Source organism: Pleurodeles waltl, chromosome 6, assembly GCF_031143425.1.
Source record: "Pleurodeles waltl isolate 20211129_DDA chromosome 6, aPleWal1.hap1.20221129, whole genome shotgun sequence".
Lineage (NCBI taxonomy): Eukaryota > Metazoa > Chordata > Amphibia > Caudata > Salamandridae > Pleurodeles > Pleurodeles waltl.
In genome coordinates, this window is record NC_090445.1 from 1,048,699,089 (window position 1) to 1,048,713,562 (window position 14,474).

General features: G+C 45.7%; 1 protein-coding gene across 1 annotated transcript in view; it reads right to left on the minus strand.

Moving 5' to 3' along the window:
- NPHP4 (nephrocystin 4) overlaps positions 1-14,474 on the minus strand; it is a 952,546-nt gene that overhangs the window by 349,432 nt on the left and 588,640 nt on the right. Inside the window, exon 16 of the mRNA XM_069239971.1 lies at positions 6,868-7,040. Coding sequence (XP_069096072.1) covers positions 6,868-7,040 — 173 coding nt within the window. The remainder of the gene's footprint in view (positions 1-6,867; positions 7,041-14,474) is intronic.

Sequence of the window (14,474 nt, forward strand, 5' to 3'; positions counted from 1 at the left end):
CTAGGATGAACTGTGCCTCGTCTGTCCAAATCTTCTTGCTAACCGGGGTGACACTGGCATCGGCACACAGGCGTACAGGAGTTCAGAACTCCCATCAAAACAAGACTCTTCTCAGAGCCAGTGCTGCCTTGGAAACTCCAACGTGCAGAAGAGATGACATTACAGGGGTGTGGAATTTAATAAAATATCTACTTGTCCATGGGACAGGTTGCTTCTTAAATCTACCTGTCCAGTAAAAAAATCTGCTTGTCCCTTTGGTGCCATGTAGTTCAGCAACAAATTATGGCAGCAATCCCATTATGTAGGATCTCTGATATTAGCCTCTCTGATTATGCCAGTACTACTACTATAGTTGGGCTTGAATACTTGCAATTACAATCCCTACTATAGCAATTTCATTATTTTGCCACCTTCTCGCAGATCTACATACTGGGGTGGAGGAGCAGTAAGCAATAGTTCCAGGGCTGGAATGCCTTTGAGTCTGCAAACGTATTAACTTGGATGTTTGATGTTTAAGGATCTTCATCAGCTCTTCTCTAATCTTTCCCCATATTAAAAAAGGTTGGAAATTTACTCCTGACAATGACAAAAGTAGAAGTTCTTCCAGGGTTGGGAAAAAGTGGGTGGAGGGAAAGTGAACTTGTAAAGCTCAATAGATTTTCACATGAGCAAATCTACACATGCATATTTGCGTGTACTAAAATACAGTTCACAAATATCTTCTAGGAGTACGATTTCCTGGTCTACTTGTGTAAGTTCTTGTAAATTCATAAAAGCCACTAATTCAAAGACATATACCTTGGGTGCAATTTTTTTTTTTTTAGAATTGAGCCCCTAATTAGGTCTGGGGTTAACCAAGACATTTTGTTTTTATTGAAGTTCTTTTTCTCTCTCTATCTATCTATGGGTTGGCTTTTACTGTGCGTGAACACATTCTGCTCTTCCACAAGGAGCATAGTGACACACAAAGTAGTTTTGCTCAGTGCCAGAAGCTACTGTGGCAATCAGTGGTGTAATGAAACTGGAGGGGGCCTCCCAGCAAAGAACATGGAGGGGAGCCCCCTTCAGAGTCACTCAGGGCCGGTGCTGTGCTGCGGGGGCTCCCTGGAGGGGTCCCCCACACTGCAGGGGCTCTGGGGCCATTGTTAAGCCACTGACGGCAATGTGTGCATTTTAAGACCAAAAACGTTTTTTTGCTTTTTGCCAATGGCAACATAAAATGTTACAAAAGCCATGTCAAAACAAAGACACGCATTGACGAAATCCAAAGCATCACAACAAATGTCAGATCGGTTGGCTTTGCCAGTGTTTACTTATTTTCATGCTTTCCGTACTCTTGTTGAAAATGGTTACACGGATTTTCCATTACGAATATTTTTTGGAAATACTAGCGTGCATCAACACAGTTTACTAAATGACGCTTCCAAGAAATAGTACCTAAAATTTCATAGTAGCGAAATGTTTATTTTACTACTTGCATTTTTTTCCGAACATTTTATTTTGAAAGCAAATAATCATCACTCTTGCTTACAAGCTTCTGCAAACATGTGTTTAATCAGAGAGCCTTCTGTGAGCTTTATAATTAGTCTCATTGTTAAACTTTTTTTTAAAATGTGACGCTTTTTTTTTTTACTGGAACTACTGTCAAAAGTGTAGTGTGACCTTAAAAATTGATTTATTGCACTCACCATAATTATAAAGGCTTTTCATTAATGAACCATAAATGCAAGTTCGAACAACATTACCATATGAACACAAATATTACCTCAACTGCAGACAGTTCCCTTCTCAGTAAATTGGCTGCCAAATGGTTTGTGCTGTAGGGGATTGGGCCTACTTGTCCCAAGGACAAAATAAACATGAAAACCTGTTTCTCTTGACCCCAAACAATATGTCCTGGGCGTTGGGCTACAGGAATTCCACATCCCTGCATTGTACATTTTCGGCAGTGCCGAACAGATCAAGCCAAGCCTTGCCTCACTACGGAAAAAGAGTGCGTGCCTTCTCAGGATGAAGATGCCATTTGTGGTCCACCAGGCATCTCTTGCTAAGTTCATCGGCTCTGGTATTCGAAGAGCCCTCCAGGTGCTTAACAACTAGGGAAACACCCAGGCACTTCAGCAAGTTCCTGAGGTGCAGACACTCTTGGTACAGGGTCCACGACCTCACCCCACCCTGCTTTTTGCAATAGCGCATGGCAGTGGTGGTCCCTTCATGAATGATAGGAAGGCTTCAGTGCCAGATGGATCACCTTCAGTTACAACACACTGATGTGGAGCTGGGACTACGCAAGAGACCAGCGTCCTCTGATCTCCTCCCCAAGATAGTCGCCCCAACACAGAAGTGTCATAACTGTCACCACTGTGAGTTCATTAGCCTCCATAGCAGGTATTTTGCAGTGCCCTCCATTATGTGGACCAGGTCAAAGAAATTCTCCTGATGCTGCGCACCACTGGGACTTCAGGACCACTGCAAAGCCTGAATTGCCAGCCAGCATGTTTTACCAGCGGTACAGGAGGCCATGATGACCAGCAGCCTCAGAGGCAGCAGAGGGTGTCGCAGGAGACATGTCCCTAGCACACTTGGAGCAAGCTCAAAAATAAAATTTCGACACAAAGTGGAAAAAAGCTGGCTTAAAAGTGGACAAGATAACATCCAATCAACACTGTTGGTACAGAAAGAAAAGAACTGTTGTCAGCAGGTCAGGGTGGAGCTTAAACAGGCACCCTGACATAACTTTGAAGTCGAAACATCGATTTATTTTCCCATATGGTCTAATATATGATTCTGAAAAAAGGGTTGAGCCCTGACTCAAGGACTACCCCATCCAGTCCCTATTTTGACAACACCATTAGGATATGTACAGTGTATTATAGAAATGTCTAATGTGGACTATATATGTCTATTTACATGTGCGCACTGCATCGCCTGCACTTTTTTGATTCACAGCTCAATATATTGTACTTTGACAAATGTTGAAAGTTGTGAAGAATATATTCATAACAGTGGATTTTTGAAACCAGCATTATTCTTTTTCTAAGTATCCATTAAGCAGGTTGGGACTGCTGACAATTAATTTGCATTTTGGCAGTGATGTTAAACTAAGCATTGAGCTTTGAGAACTTGGGAGGCACACAGCTTGACTTAAATCAGTCCTACGTGACAATTGTGTTGTACTAGTATTGATGGTTATCCCTGTCCAGTGGGCGGACTGGGTAATCTTTGTGGTATATACTCTACTTCTGATGCCCGCACCTTCCCTATAGATGGTGGTAGAAAAAGTTATTTGCCAGTCTGTCATAAGTAGGTGTCATGTGTGGTGGGCTGTCACAACGGGGAGGGAGTAGCACTTTTGGATGAGCTGCAAAACCCAACAGTCGGATGTTATTGACCTCCAGTTGTGCAGGTGATGGTGTATCCTGCCTCACACTGGATGCCCATGAAGGAAGAGATCAAGCTAACAGGGTTTGAAAGCTACGGCTGCCAGAGGATGATGGACTGGTTTTGTCTTTTGGCAACCTGTACCACTGGGTCTGTGGGAACCGCATTCTTGGCCACAAAAGGATTGTGAACTTTGTTGGCTGTGGGGGCTGGGCGTGTAAAGACATACTTGAACTCCCCTTTCGTGGTCTTGAAGGGGTGCAAGGCAGGCTGGGGTTGGCGTGTGGCCATGAAAGGCTCAAGAACCTGGCCAAAGTCCAGCTGTCCTTAAAGCACTCCAGCGCTGAGTGCATCTTCTCTCTAAACATACTGGCGCCATCAAAAGGCAAGTCCATGAGTGAGGCATGGAAATTCCCTGAAAAGCCACCAATAATGAAATTGCTATCCCAGCAAGTCTTTTGTGTCCAGCCAACATCTGATGGTGAACTTGGCTATATCCTTTCCATCAACAATTACTAGACAGAATATGGCTTGGGCCTCCTCTGAGGCCAGGGGCCACACTTGTGCAACTGAGTCTCAGATGGTATGGGAGTATCAGCCCAAAAAGCACACTGAGTTCACTGGCCACAGTGCCAGGTCAGCAGAAGAGAACATCCTCCTGACGTTATCCAGCCTTTTGGATTTCCTGTCCGGTGGAGTGGGAGGGAATGCACCAAGGATGGCTCTGGAGGTGAAGGCTTGGACGACCAAGCTCTCCGGGGTGGGGTGCTGGGTGAGGAAACTGGGCTCCCCAGGGGCGAGTGATGGCTGCAGACAATTGTCTTATGCAAAGGAGACCTTATGCATGCCTTGGACCATGCCTCAGAGCGGACGTCAATAAGGGCTTCATTGAATGAGAGTAATGGTTCAGTGGGGGCAATTCCGAGCTGAAGCACCTCCATCAAGATATTGACATTGGAAGAAGTTTCTATTAGTTGTTAAGGGTACAGTGAGCAGAACCCTACACTAAAATGGTGAATAGTGAGGTATTTACTGGGCAATTTAAGTTTAAAATATCACTTAATAAACAAGAATAACTATATTGATAATTAATTAAGGATTTTACTTGCTCCATAGGTCATACATTTTCACACGTGAAATATACTGAAGCCCAGAATTTTGATGGAAAAAACATAATCAGATAAAAAAATATCTGCCTGTCATTTTGGACATTTCAACATTTTGAATGTTACACAATCAACCACACTGTTGGCACTTGATATTATTTCAGTAGAAGTAAAAGCCAACCAGTTAAAATAATATAAAGAATTGAGTCCTGAAGAGCTGTCCCAAATATGACGGTGCCAAAACTGTGACATAAAAACCAATCAATCAATCAATCAGTTTTCATAAAGTGTGGCAACTCACCCTTGGGGGTCTCAAGGTGCCGGGGAGGGAGGTTCTTCCTGAAGATGGTGAGCGATGGGCTTTGTCTGAGGTGCAGGGGGAGGTTGTTCCAGCTCTTTTCTGCAATGTAGGTGAAGGATCGTCCTCCGGCAGTAGTTTTTATGAATGCGAGGAATGGTGGCCAGGGCCAGCTGGGCAGAGTGAAGATATCTGGGGGGGGGGGGCTGGGAGGGGATTTGGAAGGAGACACGGAGATTCAGGTGGGCTGGGCTGAAGTTGTGTATGGCCTTGTAGGTGTGGGTGAGTAGCTTGAAGGTGATTTGTTTCTCGACCGGGAACCAATGGAGGGTCCTCAGATGTTTAGAGATATGTTCTTGCCGTGAGAGGTTCAGGATGAGTCTAGCCGAGGCGTTCTGGATGAGTTGTAGTTTTTTTATGTTTTGTCGTCGAGGTGCCAGCGTAGAGAGCGTTGCCGTAGTTGAGCTTGCTTGTGACCAAGGCATGGGTGACTATCCGGCGGCAGTCTGCTGGGATCCATGTGAAGATTTTCCAAAATTTGCGGAGTATGTGCCAGCAGGGGGAGGTTACTGAGTTTACCTGACGGGTCGTGGATAGGGAGGAATCAAGGATAAAGCCTAGATTGCTCAGTTGGTGCAGGGGGGGTGCTAGGAGATGTGGGCCACCAGGAGTCGTTCCATGCTGAGGTGGCGTTTCCGAAGATGATCAGCTCAGTCTTGGCAGAGTTGAGCTTGAGGCAGCTTTCTCTCTTCCAAGTGGCGACGACTTCCATTCCTGAGTGGAAGTTCCTTTTAGCTGTGTCCAGGTCATCAGAAAGGAGATGATGAGTTGTGTGTCATAGGCATACGAAACAATGTTCATTCTGTGGCTTCTGACGATGGCTGCAAGTGTATACGTTGATCAGAGTTGGACTTAGAGAGGATCCTTGGGGGACTCCGCAGTTGACTCATGTGGATCTGGATGTGTAGGGCAGGAGTCTTACCCTCTGAATCCTCCCGGAGGGGAAGGAGTGGATCAATTCCAGGGCGGCTTTTCCACGAATTCCAATGTCGTGGAGTCTGGTGCGTAGAGTGCTGTGGGAGACCGTGTCGAATACACCACAGGCGAAGGGGGAGATTTCCTAATAACTACATCCCAAAATAGGATGCTGATGTTTTTCCCTCCGAATAGAGATTCCAACATGATCACTGATCCAGGACACCTTTTTTCTACGATGGTTGCAGGTTAAGTGATCCTGATCAAATGAAATTAGGAAAGAGAGGCATTGGCTACTCAGCGAAAAGGGGAAATGGTCAGCGTTCCATCCCTATATCACTAATCCATAATTATGCCACCCCTACATTTTCCACATAGAAAAATCAAAGTACGCTTAATAGTTTCCCCACTTTAGCTCATCACAGAAGTCTAAAGCAAATACCATTAAATCAACATTTAGACAGTCTGCCATTTTCTCATGTGTGGTGTGTGTTCAAGGCGCTCTCACTGAGGTTGAAGAAAGCAGCCTAACAAGAGAAAACAAGTTAGCAATTGAAGAAGGTGATGAATTCCGAAAAGTGTGCCTTGGTCTGGTCTTGCATTCGTAAGAGCTCTTCTGGGCATCATTATTTAAAATTAAAGTATATACCTGAGTCCTGATATGCCGCTTTGGTCTCTGTTTACACAAAAGAGTGCACTTTGCAATTTAGCTAGTTCAGAGTTTGGCGTAAACTGGGTGCTTCATTCCTCTGGAATAGGTTTTGTTATGTTATGGCAGTCAAATGCTATGCCTTCCAAAATTACACAAGGGCTGAGGTAGCATTGTGATTTGATTGAGGGTCTCAAAAGACCATGCAGGGTCCTAAGAAAGCATTGTCTTTTTGGATACACTACTGCTGTCTGAATTCCTCCAGTGGAGAGAGCATTTGACACTGCTTCTATGTATGGCAGGTCTTCTCAGATAAAATCCACAGTTTTCAGCTTAGGATGGCTCTGCATAAAAGTTTCCCCCTAAGGCTTTCATTTTGCAGAAATTAAATTACTAATGTTCTCAAATAGGTTTCCACAGATCAATAAACACTTGTAAAATATGTATAATGTTCTTACCAGTATTAACTGAGCCATCTTTGTTAATCTGCAGTAGGATGTGAGATGACAAATCTGACTGATCCAGTTTCATTAGTTGTAATCGTGGACTTGTTACAGGTGGAAAACGATAAAACTGAAAGGTGAAATAGATAGATCTAGGCCACTGAGCAGGAATATCTTCTTGTGGAATCCTAAAGAAAATAAAACAAAAAACAAGTACTTTTGTCAGGTTAGGAATTTCATGAAATTAAATGCAATTGGATTGCTCATATTGGAAGTCATAATGGAAGTGAATACTACATGGAAAGTGGTGTTGCTTAACTTCACACTTAATTACAAGCAAATCTCCTTTAAGCCATGTGTTGCATTTCCATAATTCCTTACTCCTTTGTAAGTGACTGGAATGTCATTGTATTAATGTTAAAAACAGGAATCTGGGGTGAACATATTTTATTAAAAAATACAGTTCTCTTGAAAAGCCCATGCAAGAATACTTACAGTGACCTTGCCAGCTCTTCTGTTGTTTACCCAAATATCTATCATGTTACCAAGTAACAGTTAATATATTAGTAAAAACTCCAAATTTCCAGTATAACTAGCTCGCTGGTTCCTAGATCTGCACCCGATGTAACTAGAGCAAAGGAAGCTACTGGAGCAGGTTTGTGCCCTCTCTTGGCTACAGTATTAACTAGATGTTTGTCTCCGTGAAATTACTGTCTAGACTATTGCATCCACAATGCAGCTATCAAGATTCTGTTTCGTCTACAAAACAATGACAGGTGTTCCTGTGCTCCACATCAACATATTTAACCCCTTGGGTGCCGTCGACGTAACCGTTATGTCCTGCACCCGGCCACAGGGGGGGCGCTAACGCTCCACCCGTGGGCCTTCCTCTGCCCGTCCCCTGGGCAGGGGAGGAAGGGGAATTGCTTTCCCTTCCACCCCCGGCATCCACCCCCAAAGTGATGTCTGATGACGTTGCTGACCTCATCAGAGATCTCCCCCATCGCACTGGAAGCAATCACATTTCTCTTCCGATCGGGGGTGGGGAAAGAGACATGAAAGGAAAGAAAATACTTTTCCTTTAATGTCTTTCTGAGCATTTCTGCAGCACGATTGTAAAGTGATTAAGCTGCAGAAATGCCCACTAGACACCAGGGAGTTTGTTGTTTTAAAAAGTAAACAATGAAGGGGAGCTACATTTTGGGCAAGGATCGCTCCCCTGGGGGGCATTTTTTTATTACGCCTTGTCTGCCCCCGGTGGGAGGCAGAAGCCACTAGGCACCAGGGATCACTTTTTATTTTTTTACTTTTTTACATATGGGGTGCGACCCCTAAGGCAAGGGCCGCTCCCCTGGGGGGCAAATTGTTTTTAGGACATATCTGCCCCCCTCAGGGGCAGATCGGCCTATTTTTATTAGGCGGGCAGAAACCACTAGACACCAGGGATTGTTTTTTAGCCAATTTCACGCAGGGTGATTGACCCCTTAGGCAAGGGTTGCTCCTCTGGGGGGCAAATTTATTTTAGGTCATTTCTGCCCCCCCTGGGGGGGCAGAAACCACTAAGGACCAGGGATTTTTTAAATTTTTTTATTTTTTTTTACAGATGGGGAGTGACCCCATCGGCAAGGGTCGCTCCCCTGGGAGGAGCAAATTTATTTTAGGCCATTTCTGCCCACCTTGGGTACAGATCAACCTATTTATATTAGGCCGATGTGCCCCCGGGGGAGGCAGAAACCACTTAGGCACCAGGGACTGTTGGCATGTGTGTTTTGTTTGGGAGGGGCAGCCCCTTGGGCAAGGGTCACTCCCCATGGGGGCACATTACTGTTGGCCATTTCTGACCCTTTTGGGGGCAGATCGGCCTATTTCTATTAGGCCTATCTGCCCCCGGAGGGGCTGACACCACTTAGGCACCAGGGATTGGTGTGCATGTGTGTTTTGTTAAATAAATGGGGACAAAGTTGTTCTGCCCACCGGTGGGCAAATGGGGCAATTACCCCGATCCACTCCACGGGGGAGGGCCAGAAAGCCTACTACATGCCACGGAATTAAAAAAAAAGAATAAATACTGGAGTAGTGGCTACTATCCAGGATGGGCATGGTTATGCCCCCACCCCAACTGAAGGGGTAGCAGTCTTTCAGCTCTCCCCGCACAATAAAATATCTTATCCCAACCTGCAAGAGGGCATTTGATTATTTGGGGTTTTCGTTTTACAGTTGGGCCATTAGAGCTTGTCTGCCTCTCAAAATCATCCCACTTGGAATCCTGAGGGCTGCACTTTTTGGACTTTTGGATGCTGCGATGTAGAAAAATCAACAAGACCTAGACACATCTGAAAACTAAAGACATGGGTGAGTCCAGGGTGGTGTGCTTCACATGCACCCAGCACCATTTTCTTACCCACAATGCCCTGCAAACATCCATTCTTGCTTGAAATCACACATTTTTCCCACATTTTTGTGATGTAACCTTCCGGAATCTGCAGGAATCCACAAAATCCCTACCACCCAAAATTGTCGCATGTATACCGATAAAAATTCGGCCCCACTTGTCAGCCTAAAAAAGTTTTTTTTCCAAACTGCCCTTTTGGACCCGCTTTGGTTCCCCCTCATTTTCAACCTGTTTTTGGCTCTTTCCTGTCACAGACACTTGGCCCACCTACACAAGTGAGGTATAATTTTTATCAGGAGACTGAGGGGGAACGTTGGGTAGTAGGAAATTTGTGTGGGCGCGGTGATACCACACAGAAACGTGGGGACAGTGTGTTTTTTTTAGTTAAATTTGAGGTTTGCTGAGGATTCTGGGTAAGAAAACACTGGGGGATCCACACAAGTCACACCTCCCAGGACTCCCTCGGGTGTCTAGTTTTCAGAAATGTCTGGGTTTGGGAGATTTCCCTAGATGGCTGCTGAGCCTGGGACCAAAAATGCAGGTGCCCCCTTTCCACCGGCAAAAACTGTTTTTGTATTTGATCATTTGGATGTGTCTACAGTGTTTTGGGGCATTTCCTGTCACAGTCTCTAGGCCTACCCACACAAGTGAGGCACCATTTTTATCGGGAGATGTGGGGGAATACTGGGTAGAAGGAAGTCTGTGGCTACCCTCAGATTCCAGAACTTTGCAGCACCGAAATGTGAGAAAAAGGTGTTTTTTTGCCAAATTTTGAGGTTTGCAAAGGACTCTGGGTAACAGAACCTGGTGAGAGTGCCACAAGTTACCCCATCCTGAGTTCCCCTAAGTTTCTAATTTAAAAAAATGCACAGGGTTGGTAGGTTTTCCTAGGTGCTGGCTGAGCTAGAGACCAAAATCGACAGCTAGGCACTTTCCCAAAAAACACGTCAGTTGTCAATGTAAAAATTTGATGTGTCCATGTTGCTTTTGGGGCGTTTCCTGCTGCGGGCACTAGGCCTACCAACACAAGTGAGGTAGTGTTTTTATCGGGAGACTTGGGGAAATGATGGGTGGAAGGAAATTTGTGGCTCTCTCATATTCCTGAACTTTCTATCACCGAAATGTGAGGAAAAAGTGTTTTTGTTTGCCAAATTTTGAGGTTTGCAAAGGATTCGGAGGAACAGAACCTGGTGAGAGCCCCACAAGTCGCCCCATTCTAAATTCCCGTAGGTGTCTAGTTTTTAAAAATGTATAGGTTTGCTAGGTTTCCCTAGGTGGCGGCTGAGCTAGAGCCCAAATTCCACAGGTAGGCACTTTGCAAAAAACAGTTAAGTTTTCTTTGGGAAAATGTGATGTGTCCATGTTCTATTTTGGGGCATTTCCTGTTGCAGGCACTAGGCCTACTCACACAAATGAGGTACCATTTTTATCGGGAGACTTGGAGGAATGCTGGGTGGAAGAAAATTTGTGGCTCCTCTCAGATTCCAGAACTTTCTATCACCGAAATATGAGGAAAAAGTGTTTTTTTCTGCAAAATTTTGAGGTTTCCAAAGATTCTGGGTAACAGAACCTGGTGAGAGCCCTACATGCCATCCTGGATTCCCCAAGGGTGTCTTGTTTTAAAAAATGCACAGGTTTGGTAGGTTTCTCTTTGGTGCCGGCTGAGCTAGAGGCTAAAATCTACAGCTAGGCACTTTCCAAAAAACACATCAGATTTCAATGTAAAAATGTGATGTGTCCATGTTGCGTTTCCTGTCGCGGGCATCAGGCCTCCCCACGCAAGTGTGGTACCATTTTTATCAGGAGACTTGGGGGAACACAGAATAGAAGATCAAGTGTTATTGCCCCTTCTCTTTCTGTAAAAAAAACAATTTCTTCCAAAGACAGTGTGTAAAAAATACATCTATTTGAAAAATGCCCTGTAATTCACACACTAGTATGGGGACCCCAGATTACGACTCCTGTGGGGACAAGCACTCTGATCGGCTGCCAGTAACATGAGAAAAACGTTGCTGACAGTCATTACAGGACTCAGGGACTTAGGACTAGATGTATGAAGAAGCATTTTTGTGTTAGCAAATGGCCTGATTCAAATGCCTTTTCTGCTGTACAATGCCCAAATTGCGATTTGGTAACCTGTTGCCGAATTGTAATTTGGGCATGCGAATGGGTATTTGGAAGGGGTGTGTTTGGGGCGGCACATCCAAATACCGATTCACATGGGTATATATCAATATTTTGTAGCCGAAATGCGGTTGCAAAACATTTGCAATTCACAGCCAATTGAAAGTTGGTGGTAACCCATTTACAAATGGGAAGGAGTCCCCAAGGGATCCTTTCCCGTTTGATAATGGCTAAAAAAATATTTTCTAGGAGCAGGCAGTCCAAGGAACCACCACCTACTCTTAAAAAATGAAACTTCAAAATGTCATTATTTTTTTTGTAGACGCATCCCATTTTCCTTTGAGGAAAACTGGCTGTGTTTAAAATAATATTGCCTTATTTAAAAGCAATCACAGACATGGTGATCTGCTGACCTCAGCAGCACTGTGATGCAGCGAATCATAGTGGGTCACAAATTGCGACCTACCTCATTAATATTCATGAGTGAGGTCTATTTGTGACCCACCTCAAATTGCTAATGAAACTCAAAAGAGTTTCATACTCAAGCTATCATGCAAGTCCCCCCCTTCTGTGGGCTGATGGTGGACCTGGGGACCCCATCCCCCAGGGCCAAAATGTGTAAAAATAGGGCAGGGGGCCAGCGACCCCCCCGCACCCCCAGGTCTTTACAGGCCCTAGGCACCCCATCCCCCAGGGCCAAAATGTGCAAAAAAGAGGAGGGAGACACACAGCTCACCTCCTTGAGCCCATCCACCTGGGTAGCATTCTTTAATTAAGGGGAAGGGGTTATGCAGCCCCCACCCCAAGCCACTATAAGCCCCGGGGAGTCCATCCACCAAGGCTGAATTTGACACAAAGGTAAAGGGGCCAGAGAAGTCCCCCTCCCGAGCCGCTGTAGACAAGGGGATCCCATTCCCTGGTTTGGCTCAATTACCAGATGGTGGCAGCAAATATGCAAGTCTGCTTCTACCCGGCATGAGATTTAAACATTTTCCCGCCGGCTGGAAGCAGACTTCTGCTCTGATTTCCTGCCTGCACTCCAGTGAAAACAGAACACACATTGACACATGCTTGGAGGAAGAAAGCATAAATAGCTGCTCCCTCGGGCAGGAGCAATGGCAACTCCCACACCATGCAGGGAGAACTGGCTGGGACTGCGAGGCCCTTGGGGGACCCCAAGTGACGCCCAATGTGTGGGTTGTGGGCAGTTTTCTCCTGCATTACTTTGCTGCAAATGTTACATTGATATTATCAATTATGTTATCAAAGATGTCATTAGTGAAGTAATATGTGGGTAATTAGAAGTACATGGCGAAAGTACAAGTTATAGTTACCTTAGGGCACAAGTTACAGTTACCTGAGATAACCATAACTTTAACGGGTGAAGTTGTATGGTTTTGTGCACGTAAAATGTAAACCTAACTATAACACCCTCGTAACCTTTGTTTTTTTTAAGTTAATTTCTCTGTTTTAAAAAAATATATATTTCCTTCCTATAACGTCCCTGTAACCTATGTTTTTTTCAGTGAATTTCTATGTTTTGTTTAATGTCAAGTAATTATAATTACATTACTTTAACCCAACCACCGCTTCAGAGTCTCAGGCTGTGCGCAAATGGCCCTCCAGCCAACCGCCTATAAGCACCAAACTCCGCACCATGCATGGCCTGCGGCCAGGCCCTACAGCCAAAACCCCATTAAGCAGTCTACCCCGTTCCATGCATAGCTTTGGTAAAGAAAAGAAAAAGGATCACGGTAGGAATACCCTAAACACCCAGCCTTAGTGTTGGGGTCCCCCTGGATACCCACCAGGGCAAAAAAGCATTAAAAAACAAATTTGGGGAAATTTGCAGCATATTTGCAAATCTGTGGGAATTTTTTTTTAAACGAAAACAAGCTTGGTCTCATGCACTAGTTTTCAACAAAGCCCCCCCGATGGGCCAATTCCTGTGGGCTTGTGTGCATATTAAAAACATTTTAAAAAATGGAGGGGGGCACACGGGGCCCCCCGGGACTCTTGTGAGCCCCAGTGACCACCACCTCCCAAGGCTTTATTCATATTAATGATGGGGGGGCCGCATGAATTCCCCTCCATTAGGCTCTTTGAGTCAAGGGGACTCCCACCTTCCAGGGGCTTTAATTGAAAAAAGGAGGGGGGGGTGCATGGACCCCGCCGCCTGGGGCTTTAATATGCCCCAGGGACCACCACCTCCCTGATCCAAATACATAATTAAAAGGGGGAGGGCGATTGGGCCCCTGAGATCCCATCTACCTGGGCCTGGCCTCTAGTCTCTGGGTGACATGGCCCTGGTTTTGATGGAGACAGCGGGGGACGGGTACCTGAAGGCCCTTGCGATCCCAGCCAGCCCCCGCCTCCTGCAGGAGCTGGCATTGCTTCCACATGCAGAGAGGCTGCTAGAAATGCAGCTCCCTGCATGTGGGAGCAATTGTTTCATCTGTTTCCTACCCACATGGCAGAGGGGAGAGGAACAAATGAAATCTCTGCTTCCAGCAAGCGGGAGAAGTTTGACAGAACCCACTTGCAAGAAGCAGAGTTAGTGTGTTGCCAAGAGAAAGCAAACAGTTACCTCCCGAGGGTGGGCCCCTCGGGGGATTGCAGGTGGCGGCCCCGGGGTGTGGGCAGTCCCCAGGGCCATTAAATAATCCAGGAGGTAGGCCACACAGCCCCCTCCTTTCTCATACCCAGGCTGGCCCTCTGGGAGGTGGGGGTGCCGAGGGAAACTGCACAGCACCCGCATCAATGTTTAATAGCCTTGGGAGGTGATAGTTCCTGGGGCATTTTTAAGCCCCATTAGAGGGGTCTGCGTGGTCTCATTTTATTATTAAAAGTCCTGGGGAAGCGGTGGTCCCCTGGGCCAAATGAGCCACAGGAGGGGGGTCCACAAGGGCCCTCTCCTTAATTAGAATCAAGCTCAAGGTAGGTGGTTGTCCTCAGAGCTCATAACAGCCTCAGGAGAGGGGCCCCATGCGCCCCCCTCCTTTTTTTTATATATACACTCACATGTCTCTGGGACCAGGTCTTTGTTTTTCATAGAACAAAAACAGAGGTAGGTGGCTGGGCACATGGTGCACATGCTTCCAAAGTA